This window comes from Ceratotherium simum, chromosome 1 (assembly GCF_057802395.1).
Source record: "Ceratotherium simum simum isolate JZ-2026a chromosome 1, ASM5780239v1, whole genome shotgun sequence".
In the NCBI taxonomy this organism is placed as follows: domain Eukaryota; kingdom Metazoa; phylum Chordata; class Mammalia; order Perissodactyla; family Rhinocerotidae; genus Ceratotherium; species Ceratotherium simum.
The window spans coordinates 67,971,432-67,990,199 of record NC_141900.1 but is presented as its reverse complement, the minus strand read 5'-3'; the positions used below and the strand labels follow the sequence as shown (position 1 = coordinate 67,990,199).

At 41.5% G+C, this 18,768-nt stretch overlaps 1 protein-coding gene across 3 annotated transcripts in view; it reads left to right on the top strand.

Moving 5' to 3' along the window:
- The window catches only part of ELMO1 (engulfment and cell motility 1), a 536,712-nt gene that overhangs the window by 151,626 nt on the left and 366,318 nt on the right, over positions 1 to 18,768 (top strand). For all 3 annotated transcript variants that reach the window (XM_004418819.3, XM_087429603.1, XM_087429606.1), the window contains 2 exons: positions 4,122 to 4,172; positions 14,907 to 15,076. In XM_004418819.3, coding sequence (XP_004418876.1) covers positions 4,122 to 4,172; positions 14,907 to 15,076 — 221 coding nt within the window. The remainder of the gene's footprint in view (positions 1 to 4,121; positions 4,173 to 14,906; positions 15,077 to 18,768) is intronic.

Genomic DNA, 18,768 nt, shown 5'->3' with positions numbered 1-18,768 from the left:
GATAACATAGATTGCACTATTATTATTATTTTTTTGTGTGTGAGGAAGATCAGCCCTGAGCTAACATCCATGCTAATCCTCTTCTTTTTGCTGAGGAAGACCGGCTCCAAGCTAACATCTATTGCCAATCCTCCTCCTTTTTTTCCCCAAGGCCCCAGTAGATAGTTGTGTGTCACAGTTGCACATCCTTCTAGTTGCTGTATGTGGGACGCGGCCTCAGCATGGCCAGAGAAACAGTGCGTCAATGCGCACCCGGATCCAAACCTGGGCCACCAATAGCGGAGCACCTGCACTTAACCGCTAAGCCACGGGGCTGGCCCCGCACTATTATTTTTATTGATTGGGTTATGTATACAAGACTACCTAAAAACAAATAAGGGTACGTAGCGATGTACCTTTTGTATGTTATTTTTGCACTTAATAATAAGCAGCTATCTTTTTTTTTTTTGAGCATTTGCAATGTGCCAGACACTGTTCTAAAAACTGTAAATGATTATTTCAGTTAATCCTCAGAACAACCTTAGGAGACAGGCACTATCCCCATTTTACCCTGAAGAAGGTGGCACGAAGGTCAGCTATGTCACTTGGACCAGATTCCCCAGGTAGGAAGTGGAATGTGGGTCAAATCCAGACTGTCCTATCTAGAGACCCTGCATTTCAGCAATGCTGTACACTGCCTGGAGGGAATTTATGAAATCGGAGCAAGTACAAACCTTTTCCTTTGTTAACCAAGCTTACTTCCAAGTTAAGCATGGCTTAGAGAGCAAAAGGTGTCCTTGGCCCATGGTAAAGAGATGTGATCCGGTTGATTTTCCTGCTAGAACACAGCCTCTGAAGCAGAGGTCTACCATCACCTTTCTCTTGGAGTTTGATCTGTCTGTTGGGAACTTAAAGTTTTCAATGCATGTATTAGTAGCTCTTCTACTTATCTTTTTTATTCCAAAATACTAAACACTGATTAAAAAACATTTTTTATGGGGAAAGAAAGAGACAGAAGGCAAATGAACTGCCAACTGGGAAGGCATAGGCAGAAGGGATGGTGCTGCTCTGTGTGTCACAGTCATAGTCACTCTCATTTTTGAGTCATTTCTAGGCCAGGCAGAGCACATATGTCACCTCTGGTTCTTACTACACTTCTCTAAGCAATGACTTGTTCTCTCCATTTTAGGGAAGAGAAGACTTAGATCAGAGTGGCTAAGTAGCTTGCACTGAGTACACCAGGCTGGTGCGGGGAAGAGGGGGAGTTTGAACCCAGCTCTACCTATCAGTGGTTTTAATACAGCTTTTGTTATTTATTTATTTTTTTTGGTGAGGAAGATTGTCCCTGAGCTAACATCTGTTGCCCCTCTTCCTCTTTTTGCTTGAGGAAGATTGTCCCTGAGCTGAAATCCGTGCTAATCTTCCTCTATTTTGTATGTGGGTCTCCGCCACAGCATGGCTTGATGAGTAGTATGTAGGTCCGTGCCCAGGATCCGAACCTGTGAACCCCAGGCTGCTGAAGCAGAGCATGTGAACTTAACCACTACGCCACTGGGCTGGCCCCTACAGCTTTTGTTTTAAACAAATAATACCAAAGACACTTTCTTCAAAGAATTCATACTTGGATCCCAGAAAGAAAGGAGTCATTGTTATAGGGTCAACATGGAGGCCTGGAGGCCAACTGCCTAATTCCACCCCAGTCCGACTCCCACCCAGTGCCCTGTACCCTGTGGCCATCACAGGGAACCCCTGGGAATCTGCAGAGCATTTGTTAATATCACTCTGACTTCTTTGTTCCCATGTTTGTTGACCAGTTGATGAACTCACCTCTCTAAGGATAAATGCAAGATCTAGGTTTTACCTTTTCTGGAGAGATAGAGCACAGCCTCTGGTGTCAGATCCTCCCCTCCCCTCCATGACGGGTCAAGCCCTCCCTTCCCCCTCCATGATGTTGCGCAAGTAACTTATCCTCTTGGCAGCAACTTTGGTTTCTTATCTTTAAAATGAGCATAGTTATTATAATGGTTAAATAAGCATTGTAACAAAACCTCAGCCCAGTGCCTTTCAATAAATGTTAGTTTATTGCTGTTATTAGGAATGCCTCATCCCCACTCCAAATTTCTATGAGGAAAGATTATCGCTAAACCCTCCTGGCCTCTTCATACCCTCAGGGCCTCTTTCCCTACTTGACTGGTTATTTGGGAAGAATAAACTGGGAAGGAACCTTGGGAAGGAACCTGCCTTAGGTCTTACCTCAATAGGTATACTCATCTGAGGGGTTCAGTTAGCTGTTGGCTGGTTCTCACTCTGATCCTTGTTCTCCATAATAACTAATAAAGGGGATATTTTTTGATCTTCTTATTTCTCAATTCATTTAGAACCCGAGGAGGAAAGAGGTATGCGATGTATTCGGCTTCCTTCATATTTTATATTTAGTATTCTCTGCCTTCCTCTCCAATTCTCAGAGTCATCGAATTTTAGAGTTGAAGGAGATTTTTGAAGTGATCGAAATTCATTTCTCCATCTTATATCTGAGCCTGCGTGCCAGGTGGTCATTCAGCCCTTGCCTGCACACTTCCACTAATGACGAGCTTGATCTCTCAAGACATGGCCTGGGGTGACCCTCTGGGGGTGCTCTAGATTGGGCTGGAATTGCCCAAGGAGGATTTGGATCTGGCAGTGTTGGGCTTTCATGTCTGCCTGCACTTGGTATAAAACGTTCAGGTTAGGCTCTCTTTGGGAGAGAGTATTGGCCTGAAGCCTGCTTTCTTTAAGGTAGTTCTTTTAGAAAATTCATTTTCCAATAAGTAGTCAGAATTGGCTGAGGGAGAGAACGAGCGTTCTATGTGTTTTTGGCACCTCGTCCTGAGAAATTTCCTACCACTTTGATGTGCCTGCTGCATTCTGAGCAAATTCCAGTTGTGGCTTGTCTTAAATGATGCAGGAGAGTGATCCTCGGGACACTTGATTAACCTCCTGGCCTTAGTGCTCCAGGGCAGGGATGCTGCGGCGTGACTCTCGGAAGGTCACCTCCTGAAAGCTGCGTGTGATTCGTACTCTGGTGGCAGAAAATAAACCTGCTGGTGAAATTCTACCTTCAGTGCCAAAGAAGCTAAGTGGTAGCTTCAGAACACTCACCTGAAATATACTTGCCAAGTGGAGACAGACTGATTGGAGATCTGCTCATTTATGCTGTTTGTTCTTAACTTCAGGACAACACACAGTAGGAGCCAGCAAATGTTAAGAAGCCAGGTTCCTTAACAACCTTTTTAAAAAATAACATCTTTGTTGAGACATAATTTGCATACTGAAAACTTCACCTTTTTAAAGTGTTTGATTCATTGGTTTTTTTAGTATGTTCACAGATTGTGGAACCATCACCACAGTCGATTTAAGAACATTTTCATCACCCCAAAAGCAAAACCTGCATCTGTTAGCATTTACTCCCCATTCCTCCTTCCCCAGCCCCGGGCCACTGTTAATCTGCTTCCTGTCTCTATGGATTTGCCTATTCTGGACATTTCATATAAATGGAATCATGAAATACGTGGCCTTTGTGTCTGGATTATTTCACTTAGTGTAATGTTTTCAAGGTTCATCCATGTTGTAGTGTGTATCAGTACTTCATTTCTCTTTATGACCTAATAATATTCCATTGAATGGATGTACCACATTTTGCTTATCCATTCATCAGTTGATGGACATTCAGGTTATTTATACTTTTTGTCTATTATGAATAATGTTTTTATGAACATCCATGTACAAGTTTTTGTGTAGACGTATGTTTTCAATTCTCTTGGGTGTATATGTAGGAGTGGTTTGCTAGGTCATATTCCCTCAATAACCTTTTAAAATTGCCTTTTTTGTTTGCTATTCTTGGACCTCCTGTTCCTATTCTTTGGGTTTATATGCACTTCCTCTGTGCTGAGTGCTGTCTGTGACTTGATATAAAGGTAACATAACATAACTGGGACTCAGTTTAAAGTTCTTTGTAGAAATAATTAAAAATTACTCAAGTGAGAATAAATTGAATCATGAGAATACTTATTATATGGAATCTTTGCTAGATTATATTTGCATTTGTTCTCTTCTTTACCAAACTTCTACTTGAAGATTTACAAAGATTTTTTTTTCTTTTCCAGAATCGCAATGAAATAAAAAATGGCACTATCCTTCGATTAACCACATCTCCAGTAAGTTGATCTGAATTTATAGCATTCCAGTAAACTCTTTGATCTCCATTTCTGCTATATGTGATTATTGGATATTAAATTTTGAGGGTGACATTAGTGCAAAATGAAAAGTCTCTGAAATGTCCTCACATGCAGATTCTGGATTAGCAGAACTGCCCCTCCCCTTATATTTTCCATTACAGAGAAGGAAGCCTTTGTTCCAGGTTAAGTGCAAGTAAACTGACTTTAATGTTTGGGTTTGGTGGTCACGTTGACAGTTCTCTTATTACTGATGGGATAGCTCAGCTCTACTGATTGGTTTTACCCACCTTCCCACACCTCCACCTAATGCCATCTGAGCCAATTCAGACAACAAACAAAACGAACAGAACCAAAGACAGCCCATTCCTTTCCTTTAAAGTCAGAGGGGCTATGTGTCTGTGTGTGAAAGCATTTTCTAGTTTTGGTCAGTTATTCTGACAATCCATAAAAATATAGTTTAAGAAATGTTTGCCATTTCTGCTGTTTCATTGACAGCTGATTCTAGATAAAACAAGTCTTCCAAATAAAAGCTGCTAAACAAAATACTCCAGAGTATTTAGACTCCTGGGGCTGACTGTGTTGCTTATCTTTATCTTTCTTACTTGCTTGTAGATACTTTGGGTAGTAACGTTAGCATATATTTAAACTATATTATTTCACAGTGCATTTTATGGCTTTCCTAAAAAATAATCTACACAAAATACACCAAGTGTTACTATTTTCACTCTGCATATGTGATGAAAACTGTGTCTAACTCTCATTTTCAGTTTCCACTGAAGCCATGTGGTGGGCTAAAAATAAATTTAAAAGTTGGGAAAACCATCTGGCTAAAATTAAATTGTGGGTACTGTAACTACCACAAATTCTTCTTGTTGAAAATTACATTAGAGAGGCTTAAAAATGCCTAAACATTTTACCCAATAACATCTTGAACCTAAACACAGTGTTGAACGCAATAGAATGCATTGCTTGAGCTGGCTGAACTGTCTTTTGATGCCTTCTTTTCTACTTACTGGAAATTATAATTCCTCCTGATTTTTCAGTGGCTACCTGATGAGCTGAGACATTTTTGTCTGACTTAGCATTGATCTTCTTACTACAATCAGCATGTGTTTATGTTAATTTGACCTTCAGAGACCACGGTTTCATTGGTTTTAGTAGTTCCTATTTATCCTGCTAAAAGCATTCATCTGCTTGCTGGGCAGAAAGAGTACACCTTGCCTTTTGTTTCATCTCAGAATTAGAAAGTCTCAGTTTTTTAATCTAGGCTAAATAAGTCAGTTCTCTTTTTCATTGACATAGGTTCATGAACAAAATTTCTGCAATGCTAAGCCACTCCTTGAAAGAAGGTTGGGTGTTTGGGAGGGTGAAGTTTTTCAGCCTCCTGAAAGTGAGCACGCTAACACCATGGCATCACTTGATGTCATCAGGGACAGTGGAGTTTGTGCTCTTCAGGTTGCGACCTTCACATTCCCAGCTCGGTGAATGGAAAGAGTGAAAGCCAGTGCACAAGGCAATATTATGAGATGGAGTCCACCTATGAGAGACTGGTTTACATTTTCTAAAGAGCAGTGGTCCTCAAACCTGAATCACTGGTGGAACTTTAAAAATGCTGATGTCTGGGCCTTTAAAGAGAAGCTGAATTACAGTATCTAGGAATGGAGTCCAAGAATCTGCATTTTAAGCCAGCACTTTATGGTTTGGCTGTAGCCACAGAATCTAGCATTGGGAATTACTCTATAAGCAAGATATTTTGGATCTGTAAACTTTACTTGTTGCTAGTAGATTATTTTTTGTTATTTCATGTTTAACTGAAAAATATGGGTCAGCGTATGCTAACACTTTCACTTTTTACATGTACAATAAAAATATGTTTAAAAAAATAAAACTGTCTCCATCAAATTTTCTAGAAAGTGTTAGAGTACCATAAAGAAAGCAGTGCGTGGTGTTATACTAGCTTTTACAGTCCTTTCATCTACCTCAGCTGAACTCTTCTACAGCCAGATGAGAGCGCACACACATCTACATGCGTACACACGTGCATGCACACACATGCGCACACTCATGTTTTTAGGTAACGTGCAGCTGTGTTGAGTTTCACCTCCACTTTATCAAAAGTGGTATTTTTGTTGATGAATTGGTTTTCTGTCTTCCTCTATTACAGAATAACCCTTTCTGGATTGTTCCTAGTGAAATAGGGCATTGATAAGAAAAGAGCTAAAGAACAACCAACATCGTTTTTCTTGTAAAACTCCTTATACTTGGCTGATGGTCCGCCTCTGTGTTGCACGTCTTTAGACAATAACTCTAGTGGCCACCTTAAACATGTGTATCTTTCAGGCATTGTATCCTTATCCATCTCCCCAGTATCATGAAAATATAGCCATGAACATTCCCAGGGAATGTGTGCAAATGTGAGTTTCCGAGCTGTTCAGGGTTTGGGGAGCTTCAGATTGTGCAGCTAAGTAGGGTTTCCTTCCACCTGCCTTGATAATAATAGCTGTGGACATCGAGTCAGAGGTCACATGTTGCATGAAGCATATTTAAAACAAATTTTGGTTGCTGTTCCTATTAGAAGAAACTTGGGTTGCTAGATCATTGTTTTTACTTTCCTGAAGTTTTCGTTTTAAAAGCCCTTATAGTGAATGTATTTGTAGTTTTGGAGTGTGGAAAGCCTCTCTAAGTAGAATACAAAACCCAGAAGCCATAAAGAAAAAGATCAATAAATTTGACAACCAAAAAATAAAACCAATCCCACAAAAGCTTTGTATTTGGAAAGAATTCCAGAAACAAAGTCAAAAACAGCAAACTAGGAAAAACATTTGGCAATATGGGTGATAAATAGAGGGCTAATTCCTCAATGTGCAGGATCCCTTGTGAAGAATAAACAAACTGCCCCCAAAACAAATGGCCAAAAGCTATAAGCAAAAATTATCTATCTCTAGCTCTGTATAGATCTATATATCTATGGATCTATATATCTATTTTATCCTGGCACACAGAGCCAGGATAAATAAATAAATGAATACATATATATATATAGAGAGAGAGAGAGACAGAGAGAGAGAGACATATATATAGACCTATAGATATAGATCTATATATAGATCTATGGACACAGGTATATCTACAGACATAGATTATATATAGATCTATATATAGGTATGAAAGAAGAAACTCAATCTCTCTCTTAAAAGAGCTGGAAATCTATACTCCTAGATAATCCAGCTGTGAGGAAAAGATGCTATGGTGTTGAGAGTATAAATTGGTACAGCCTCTTAGGAGAGCAATTTAGCTGTATCCACCCAAGTTGAAAATACATGTCTTTGTCCTGACAATTTTACTGCTAGGAATTTACCCAGTAGACAGACTTACAAAAGCACTGCAGGACACACACACACGTACACACACACCACAATCACACAGGGCTGTATGTATCACTGTTTTTAGTAATCAAAATCTGGAAACCTGTTAAATGTCTATGAGTTGGTGCTAGTTAAATGCATTAGGTGATATCCATGTGATAGAATACCGTGCAGCAATTAAAAAGAAGGCGGTAAGTGCTGCCTCGGGGAGACATTGCTAAAGTATATTATGAAGTGCAAAGCGAGTTGCAGAACATTGTGTATAGAATGACCCCAGTTATGTGCATGGAAAGGAGGTGGGTATATGCCAAATAAAGCATAAAAATGATTCTCAAGAGATAACACAAGAAGCTGTTAACATTGGGTTAACTTTATTTTTTATTTTCTAACTTCTGGTAGTACTTATATATTTCTTTCCATAGCGTATGCTGGTATTAATTAAATAAATACACACACAATTAAATACCATAAAGTCACTACAATATACAAGAGGTGAATCATAATGGTCCATGCTAAAAACATTTCGATATTCTAAACTATTAGATTTTTAAGAGCCCTTTTATATATGACCTGAATTCTTCTTGCCCATTATTGCTCATTTTGGCCCTTGTGGACATAGTAAACAAAACTGCTCATCAAGTAGCTCCCGTTGCTTTGTCACCTCTAAGTGTAATCCTCCCTTTCTGCTCTCTCTCGTTTAGGGAGAATATGAGAAGCATCTAGGTCAGAGAGCCTGTCACATTGATTTTTGGGGCTGGGTACTCTGACAAAAAGAAAAATGGTGTTATCTCAATCACTCTGTGGGTTCGGGTTATCAGAGATTAATAATAACACCACTAACGATTTTTTAAACCAATTTTTCTCTGCTGTGAGACACCAAAAAAGGGTTGCAAAATGTCTTCAATTCTGTTTCTTGCCATTGCTCTATGAGCCTAACGTAGAGAGAAGAAGCCAGCGGAGGCTCTTGGGCAGAGGAATGACAAGATCACTCTGGCTGCTCCTCAAGAACAGATCGCAGGGGTGGCAAGGGGCCAAGTTAGGAGTTTGTCACAGCAGTCCTGGCAGGAGATGAAGATGGTACCAGCTGCCTGCACTGCAGGGATGTGGAGGCTCTGAAGGGGTGTTGTGGAGAGCAAGCCCCCAGGGCTTGCTGATGCTTTGGATGTGGTGCTCGTTGAGGGAGGATGCGAGGAGGTCCCTGTTGGGGTGAGATAAACAGTGATGCTGTTTACTGGAATAGAAAGTTTGGGGAGGGGAAAATGAAGAGTTTTCCTTTTGTGTCCGTGAGGACATGTCAACTAGGCAGTTAGGTATGTGTGTTGGGTAGCCTGGAGAATCCAAGTGTGCCAGCCATCATCAGGTACACGACATGGAAAGCTGTGGACTCGAGGTTGCCACAGGGAAGGTAGAGCCCTGGGCACACTCTCAGTTTTAGAGGAAGAGCTGGCCAAGAAGGCAAGAGTTTCAAGGAGGAGGGAGAAGTTAGGTGCACTGAAGACTGCTGAGGTGATAACGAAGATTATATGCGGGAAGTGACCCCTGGACCTACCACCTAGAGATATTGCTAGCATCGTGGAGACACTCTCAGAGTAGGGGCGAGGATAGAGCTTCATGGGGGTGGGAAGAAGAGAGAATGTGAGGTGAAGTGAGGCAGCAACTTTAGACCCACTCTTTAGTCCAGAACTTTTGCTGAGACTGGGAGCAGTGAAATGAGGGTGTGGCTGCAGGGGAACTGGGTCAGTGTACAAAAGTTTGTACATTTTTGTTTGTTTTTTTAATACAGAAACTATTAGATATTCATGCAGCTGGAAATGATCCACTGCAGAGAGAGAACCCAATGCTGTAGAAGAAAGAGGGATAATTTAGAAGGAGAGTACTTGAGTAGGTGAGAGGGGAGGGGATCTAGAGCTGCAGGGAAGGACTGACCTTTGATAGGAAACAGGGCACCGGGTACCTAGTATCAGGAAGAAGCAGGGCATGAGGATAGGACCCACCGCGCTCTTGGAAGTAGGAAGATGAAGGAACTCCTGGCTGATTGCTTTGATTTCCTCAATAGAATGTGAGGAGAGGCCGCCAGTGTGGGCGCAGCAGGGGCAGGGATCAGGGGTGTTTAAAGAGAGAAGGCAACGTATGAAGGAGTCATTGTGGAGGAACAGAGAAAACATTCTAGGAAAGGGCAGTTGGATTGCTGGGTGATATTGAGTGCACATTTGAAAATATCCTTGAAACTTGTGAACCTTGGGACTTTTTAGACTACTTCTTAATTGGTATCATGGACTTGGAACCATACTGGAAGTTTCTTGGGGATAATTTTAATTAGGACCTTCAAGAACAGAGATGGTAAATACTTGGCACACATCTACCAGTACTCCTTTCCATGCGCACCGATGACCCCTCGGGGCACCGTTTCCCTCGGAGCTGGGGCCCAGACCTGCCTCAGTCCAGGACATTAGGCAGCCACATCAAGCTGTCCGAGTGGCTCAAGGTGAAACTTGTTTTCTATCCTTAGAACAAACCAGAAAATCAAACTGACTTACTATCTGATGCAATCACCCACATAACTACTAGACTCTTTTTATTTGTGCTAACTGCTTGAAAAATCAGAACTAGACTATTTTATTTTTTAATGAGGTTGATTCCCCCCAAATACAAAAATATTGCAGCATTAGGGAAAATTTGAAAAGTGAAGTTTGCTACAAAGAAAATTATGCAGAATATTTTAACCACGGGTCATATCTTGATTTGTTTCCTTTCGTCATTTTTATGCAAATATGTGTACTTATATATTCATTTATTTAGTAGAATTTTTTTGAACTCCTGGTAAATGCCAGAACTGTTCTAGGTACTGGGAATACAGTGGTGAGCAAGTCTGACAAATTTCTTCTTCTCCTAGAGTTTACATTCTGGTGGATACACACACACCCCCCCATACACATCCACCCCTGCCCCACAAACAATAAAATATATTTGCATCCTGGCCTTTCTCCTAATATTCCACCATGAAGATGTGCCTGTGCTGTCTTATATTCTCTGAAAGTTCCATTTTTAATTCCATATAATGCATCCTGTGACTATATCATGAATTATTTAACCATTGTCCCATTGTTGAATATTGTTGCTTCTACTGTTTGAATATAAATGCTATTTTAAGTGCTCCAAAGGTGCCACACATCTGTCTCAGATATTTAAATGAACCCTTTCAGTCAAGGAAGCACATCACCACCCAGGATTCCTCCGACTCTGCTGCTCTTGAATTCCTTAGGCCACCTGGCCCTGTCTGCTTCTCTTTCCTCTCCCCCCTCCATTTTCCCCTCATCCACCAACCCCAGACACACTGGTCCTCTACTGTCCCTCTAGATGTTCCGCGCTTGTTCCCCCTCTTCCTCCTTGGCGCTATCCATTGCTGTTGCCCAGAAATTCACTCCCTCTGCCCCAATGTGGTTGGCTCCTTCTTGTCAATCAGATCACTGCATAAACGTCACTTCCTTAGGCTGCTTGTCCCTGAAAACCGCCTCGTCTTAAAAAGCCACCAGTCACTCTCTGTCACATTCCCCATTTTAGGCTTTGCTGCAAAACTCATCAATATTTAATTTCCTCTTGTCGATTTGCTTCATTGTCTGCCCCCCACCTCGAGGATGTTAAGTCCCAGGAAGGCAAGAACCTAAGCTGTCTTGTTTGTTGCTGTATCTCAAATGTGCAGAACAGTGCCTGGCTCAGAGAAGGCTTTCCAGAAGTATATGTTGAATCAGTGAGTGAGGATTCTGTCTTTGATTTTGAAGGGGCATAGCTTTGAAATGGATAGCTGTAAAGACTTGTCTGAATATAGGCCAAGTAAAATTATATGCAGAGTAATCTTTGGCAATAACTGATGCCCAAAAAGTAAGTTTTCCTTACAAAAATCCAATATTTTAATAATAAAACTTTTATTCACACATTACTTTTTAAAGTAAAATTTTCATATCCACATCATTTAGAACTTAGAGAAGGTGAAACAAATACTGTTCTGGTTCCAACTGGAAAAATATTGTATTAAAAATGTCCCAGAGGTTTGATGTTATATTTTGGTTTGGGCTCACTTTGGAGACTAACATCCACGGAGCACCTTCTCCTGGCAGACTCTGTGACGAGGATTCCGGCCCATCTGAGAAACAATCTGTGACTCTGTGGGTTGGAGGAAACTTCAAAGGTGATCTCATCACAGTTCCTCCGTGTAGCCACGGGGAAAATGAGGCCAAGAGAGGTTAAGAGAAGTTCACTGAGGCCCCAGTGCTAATCAGTGACACAGCTTGAAGTAGCTCCAGGTTCTCGTCCTAGTTCAAGGAGCTTTTCACCCCAGCCCAAGCTTGCCACAATCCTCCCATCCTCATGAGTGATGCGTCCCCTCCAGTAGTTTACTTATGTCTTGAAACCCAGAGGAAAACTTAGCCAACAGCAAACACCGCAGGAACTCTACATTTTGATGAAAATTTGACTCCGTAGATGGTGGTACCCAGGGAAGGAGTAAAGTCTGCCTCGCAGGATAGAAACATTACCATGAAAACAGGGCATGTCGTTTTCGGGCACTGGATTGAGTGCAGGAGAGGAGTGGATGGTTCCATACGAACTTCTCGGGTCATTGCATCTGTGAACTGAATATTGCCATTTGACATGGTTTGGAGGAGCCTTTATTACTGTTGTTGGAAGTGACTCCTTGGCTGAGACCCCAGCAAGTCAGAGTATTGCTTTGCTCTTCTGGTGTGTGACTGTCTTGGTAAAATATTTTCAATTTTCATAGCAGTAACCCATTAGCAGTCCTGGGATTTGAGACTCTTTAGTCTTAATTCCTCTTCTTGGAACAATTGTCCTTTTCAGGTTTCTGTTGTTGGTTCTCTTCATTTCTCTTATTTTAAATTAATTAATTCGTTAACTTTTAAGTAGGTAACATTGCAAACACACACAAAAGTAGAAAGAATGGTGTAATAAATCTCATCTATCTAGATCTTACAATTATTGAGTTACTCTTTTCATTTTCTTAGCAAACGTTCCTCTTGAGAAGAGTACACTCTTGAAAGGGCAAGTGGATTGTCTTGTTGGTACAATAGGCCAGGAGGGGCTTGTCGCGCCCCAGCTGGAGAAGACGAGGCCGTAATTAGAAGACAGAGCCAGAGCCCGTGTGCCCCGTGGGGCTGAGCTGTGCATCCTATCATTGCTGCAAGATGCAGTATCCTCAGTGTTTGGAACAGTGGTTCTCAGCAGGTGACTCCAGGACCAGCAGCATCAGCAGCACTGGGAGCTTGTTAAACAAACAAATTTAGGGGGCCCCACCCCAGGTGTGCCGAACCAAGAACTCTGGGGAGGGCCCAGGGATCTGTGTTTTAAGAAGCTGTGCAGGGGATTCCCATGCATACAACAGTGTGAGACCCGCTGTTCTCCAGAGTCCAACTGCCCAGGTCGCATCTTAGCTCCAGCGCTAACAAGCTGTGTGACCTTGGGCGAGTTACTTAACTTCTCTGCACTTCAGTTTCCTTTGCAAAATGAAGATAATGAAAGCACCTACCTAATAGGACTATTGTGCAGATTAAATGAATTCCTTCGTGAAGGTACTTAGAATAGTGGCTCATAAAGCGGCTTATTACTAGTATTAACAGCACCAAACACTATTAGTATTAATAACGACGATGAAGTAATTGTTGAGTACTCACTATTATCATAATCTCTAGTAAATGCAAACTTTCTGCTTGGAGAAAAATGTAATTTTCAGGGAATTCAAAGTGTTTCACTTGGATTAAATATTATATGTTAATGTTAATGCCGTATATCCATTTTAAAATTTTAGAGAATGATATATGTTTGAACAATTTTAAAAGATAAAGTGATTCTCGTTCAGCTCTCCATTCTCCCTTTTTAAAATGAGATTTAGGGTTTGAGTGATTTGTCAACTATCTGAGGATCAGTGAATGAGCAGTGAATGTTCTCGTTCTCTTCTTCCTTCTCCTCGTTCTTCTTTTCTAATTTCTGATGCAAAGCGTCGGTTTTTGGTTATAATTAAATGTGGTCAGAGACCACAGTCTGTCTCTGACCAAGTGATGGGGACGTGAGTTTCATTCCTTTCTTGGTCCCTGAAGAATTGCATTGGTTTCCCTGTTGAATCCCTTCTCTCCGCAGGGCTACTTCCTGGTGAAGGGAAGGTAGTTAGGCGGGGAGGGAAGGGCCTTGGCTGTGGAGCCTGCTGGCAGGCCAGGCGGGGGGGTGGGGTCCTTTGCTCTCAGTACCTGTGTGGATTTCCTTCCTCCACCCTGCAATCTGAATCCTATTATAGCTCACATGGGGCTCCTCAAATATTTCTGATCAGTTTCTGTTCAGCAGAAGATATCTCATTTTGGGCGACAAATACTCCATCTTCCCCTTACTCTGAAATATAACGAGTTTCAAAGGAGAAAGCAAGGAGCTGAGAAGGAGAGTATGAGGATGGCAGAGTGCTTCAACCGTTGCAGTTTTGAGTTAAATGATAACTGCAGTGGATGTTCAGTTGTTTCTGTTAAGCAAAAACACAGGCAGAAAAATTTAGTGTTTTATTTTCTTGCTGTCTGCCCCAACTGAAAGATAGGTGTGAAAACCTTTACTGGGCGAGTGAGAAAGATAGACTACACATTATTATCCAGAAGTTCAGCTTCTCCAATATATTTCTGTTCCACTCTGTCTTGCATGTAGAAGCCAAGTGCAAATGCCTTAAAAAGGAGAAGTCTAATTCTAGGCAAGGCTGCTAATTTGGTTTCCTAGTTATTTTGTTTTAAATTCATGCAGTAAGTAGGCAATGTATGTGAAACACATGTTGTTGCGAAGTGAAATTTACAAGCATCATTGGGCTGTGCTGGAAGATTTTCAGTAACCCAGAAAGATTATTTGGGTGTCTAATGAAGCTTTTGAACACTGTGTGTAGGCAGTTATTACTCAGAGTATTGACTGAGTGGGTGAACATGCTGTATAAATTTGTATAATTGCTTAACTAAGCAAATAGCTTTTTGTCATTTATAGATAATAATTTTATGTAAAAGGTAAACATTTTCCCCATTTGTGGCACTGCCACACCTGTTCCGTTTCTGGGACTTTAGTGATCTTATGTTCTTGCTTTTCCAAGAGATGGAAATATGGGCCCTGTCAAAAGAAGGCACTGGATTCCCATCACGAAATTAACAGACATTGCCTGAAGGTGGAGTCATTATGGTTGGAAACCTGCCCTTGGCATGTAGTATGCCTCTAGTCTTGTGCTTTTGGCCTCTGTATCTTCATTTCTCAGTGAGACACTAATTTTTCGTCTGTTGTGGATTCCTCTGTGAACACTCTTCCCTTTGTTTTTGTCCCCGGTGAGGCTCAAAACGCCCAGCAGCTCCATGAACGGATCCAGTCGGCGAGTATGGACGCCAAGCTGGAAGCCCTGAAGGACTTGGCCAGCCTCTCCCGGGATGTCACGTTTGCCCAGGAGTTTATAAACCTGGATGGCATCTGTCTCCTCACGCAGATGGTCGAAAGCGGCACTGAGTAAGCATCTTTTATCCAGACTTCCAATCTGTCCTATTCTTTCCGGCATTCTGAGTATTTGTTACTTTCCTTATACTTGTGATTTCTAGTTTTACAGGACAGAAATTGACTGCCTCAGGAAAAAATGGCTTCTTAAGATAGTGCCTGGGGAGTGGGTTTGTAATTTAAGTATCACTACACCTTCTACCCACCAGCTAGCTAGTATCTGAGACAAGGTAGAATTCCATAAAATATCTGAAATTTCAGATTTACAAGGAAAAATATTAGGTCATTATCTCCAATGACCTTTCCAAACACTAAAATTATAATTCTACAAAATATAAATGCCTCACATCCATTGCCTATCCCCAAGAAAAATTTCCCTTCCCTGACTCCATTAAAAAGAATTAGAATACCTCCTTACGTTTCCAAGTCTGAAACCAGGTCAAAATAACATCCCTGAAGTAATTTGTTAACAATTAACTTTTGAATGATGAAATATATGTCTTTAATTATTTAAAATTAAATCCAGTAAACATTTATTAAGTACCTACCGTGTACAAAAGAGTAGAAGTTGGGAAAATTTATAAAGATGTGAGCCTTGCCATCCAACAATTTATAGAGGCAGAATTCAGTTGAGATATAATTCCTCCTGAGGGCTAGGAGTCTAGAGGTTGGACCAGTTACATCTCACAGAACCTTACAGAGGGGGCGTCAGTGAATGGCCTTGAAGGAGTTTGAGTTCCATCATGAGCAAGGAAGGGATGGGCGTTTCTGACTGGGGAGCTCACCTTCTAGGGAAGCCTTTGATTCTCTGGAGTGTATGGAGCCAGATAGTTCTAGCTCTTACACGTGTAGACAGGTAACTCCTCTGACCGCTGAATGCCAGGGTAGGTCCACAGAGAACTGCTTACTCCCATATGGTCAGGCGCTACTGGCATAGACTATTAGAGCATGTAAGTTAGAGCGTATGAAAATGCTGAGTCAGTTAATTACGTATTCATAGGCTAAATTAATAATGTGCAGAATTGGGATAGATGTTTATTAGGAAAGAGTAAAGATCATTGAGAATTGGGTCATTTAAATCTCTCTCCAGTACCTGGTGATTCAAAGAGTGAACTGATGACTCTCCATATTGAAGACCTGTCTCAGCCCACTCTCTTCTTTCCTTCCTTTCTTCCTTCCTATCTCTTCCTACACTTGGCATCATTTAGCCTCTTCACTTGGCACTAGTGAAAGATTCCTTTTTCTTTCTCATTCAAAGAGAAGATGTTTTATAACAGCAGGAATATCTCCCATACAAGAATGTTCTCTAGAGGTTGGAGTTGGGGGTCTTACCTCACAGACAAGTAGAGAAAATATCTAAGAGTGAACAGGGGGGAAAAAAAATCAAATCCAAGAGGACTGGACAGCAGGCTTGGAAGATCTGAAAAAGATCAAATGCAGACAAGTATCATTTATTTTTTTAATGATGACTAAAACTCTGCTCATTAAATTTATGGCGTACATCAACTTGTGGCGTTAGAATGGGAGTGGAGCAGGAACATTCAAATTCTGGGTGTTAGCAGAATCCAGAGTGCTTACTCTAAATTGGAGTTGGAGCTTGAAACAGCTAGAGGGAAGTTGAATAAGAATAGGTTTAGAGATCCAAGAGGCTTGACCCAAGAAAAGGAGAAACGGGGTTCTCTCTGCGTCAAAGCCCCAGGCTGAAATCTAGTGTGGTGTGTCAGGTCTCGCGTTCCTTGTTACTGGTGAGCACTGGAGTGTGATTGTAATTACAAACCCCGTCACGCGTAACTGGGGACGACGTCATGTGGTTGCCAGACATGGTAGGCCCTGCTCCATGCCCACCACAGCTTCTGGCGGGACAGTGAGCCCTGGGGGCGGTTCTGCCTAGGTCACATTTACAAGATGTTAAATAAAAATGTAAAAATGTCCCATGTTTATTGATTTATCTAAGTCCCAGCTATTGGTGTATCAAAGGCGATGTACTAGAGCCAGTCATAATGTAACCTGCTAATATTAAGCGGTTCTGCCTCAGATACCCAGGTATCCTGGGGCTTAAGCTCTCGAATATTCAGAATGATAATTTGTTAATACTTCCAAATTTGCTGGAATATTCCAATTACGATCATAAATACATTGAAAGCAGGGGTCCATGTGACATGTATCCTGAATAGAGGGCTGGGGCAGAGCTCCAGTACCTCCAGAGTCTGGCAGTTATATATTTGGACAATGGGGAAAAATGTATACTAGGGGCTTTAGTTTTTTAGTTTCTCATTATATTTATCTGCTAGCCCTGCTGTAACAAAGTACCACAGACCGGATGGCTTAAACAACAGACATTTATTTTCTCACAGTTCTGGAGGCTAGAAGTCCAAGACCAAGGTGTCAGCAGGGTTGGTTGCTTCGGAGGTCTCTCTCCTGGATTTGCAGATGGCTGCCTTCTTACTGTGACCTCACCTGGTCTTTCTTCTGGGTGCACTCTTCCTTAGTGTCTCTTTGTGTGTCCAAATTTCCTCTTCTTATAAGGACCAGTCAAATTGGATTAGAGCCCACCCACATGGCCTCATTTTACCTTAATCACCTCTTTAAAGGCTCTATCTCCAAATACTGTCCCAATCTGAGGTGCTAGGTCAGGGATTCAACATATAAATTTGGGGGGACATAATTCAACCCAAAGCACTCATCAAATACCACTTTTTATTGAAAAGAAAAAGAGTAAAAACTGATACTATGTATGTATCTTGTCAACATTATTACTTTTTTTTTGTGCCATTGCCTTATGCTGTAACTCATCCTGACCTATAGAGTGGCCCAGAAGAATCACCATCCCTCAGACTGAGGACTGGGGAGAGGAGATCTGAGTTATCTCTCCATGCTGCAAATGTACAACACGAGAGAATGTCGATACTGAGTGTACGTTATGTGAACCACAGTAATAGAGTTCCTTTCTTTAAAAAGCACATCATACATACAAATTAGTATTTTAACTGTTTATAATCTGTAAGCCACCCCAATTTGTTACAGCCAGCCAGGTTTCAGCAGATAAGTAGAACTCAAGGCCAGATCTCGGGTGAGTTCTGTTTCTCATTTGTCTCTTACACTTTCCTATCACACTCTGTTACTGGGAAGGACTGATGTCTCTCCTGATCAGCTTTGATGCCCTTCTCATCATTAACATAAGTTCAAAGTCAGGCTCCTTTTGGAGATGGAGGAAGGAGGCACTGGGCTGCATAGCCTCCTGCCTGCCCTCTGCTGGGTCCTGCAACTCATCCTGAGAAGCTGCTCATTTGATGCACAGCTATTTGTCAGATCTTTTGCTCATTTCCTTATAAGGAAACCTGGCTTCTCAATTAAAATTATAGCAAGACTTTAATTAATTAACAGGAACCTTTGGAATGGAAACCACACAAATTAAATAGATCCTGCAATTTGGAAGGCATTTAGTCGTGACTCCGGGGCAGACATCCAGCTGGGGAAGGCAGAGGTTTCCTAAGCAGGACCTGTGGAAGATTTTAGGAAACACTGAAGAAATGTAGCTGGAATTTTGGTTCTTACTTTGAGCTCTAGTGAGATTCAAAGGTTACTCGCCTGCTTGTCATTACCCGAGGCTGAGCTTTTGAAGGTCTCTCTCCAGCTGGTACCAGGAGGGGCCATGGGGCAAAACTGGCAACAAAAGGAGCAATGGGGATGTGGCAGTTTGGCAGAGC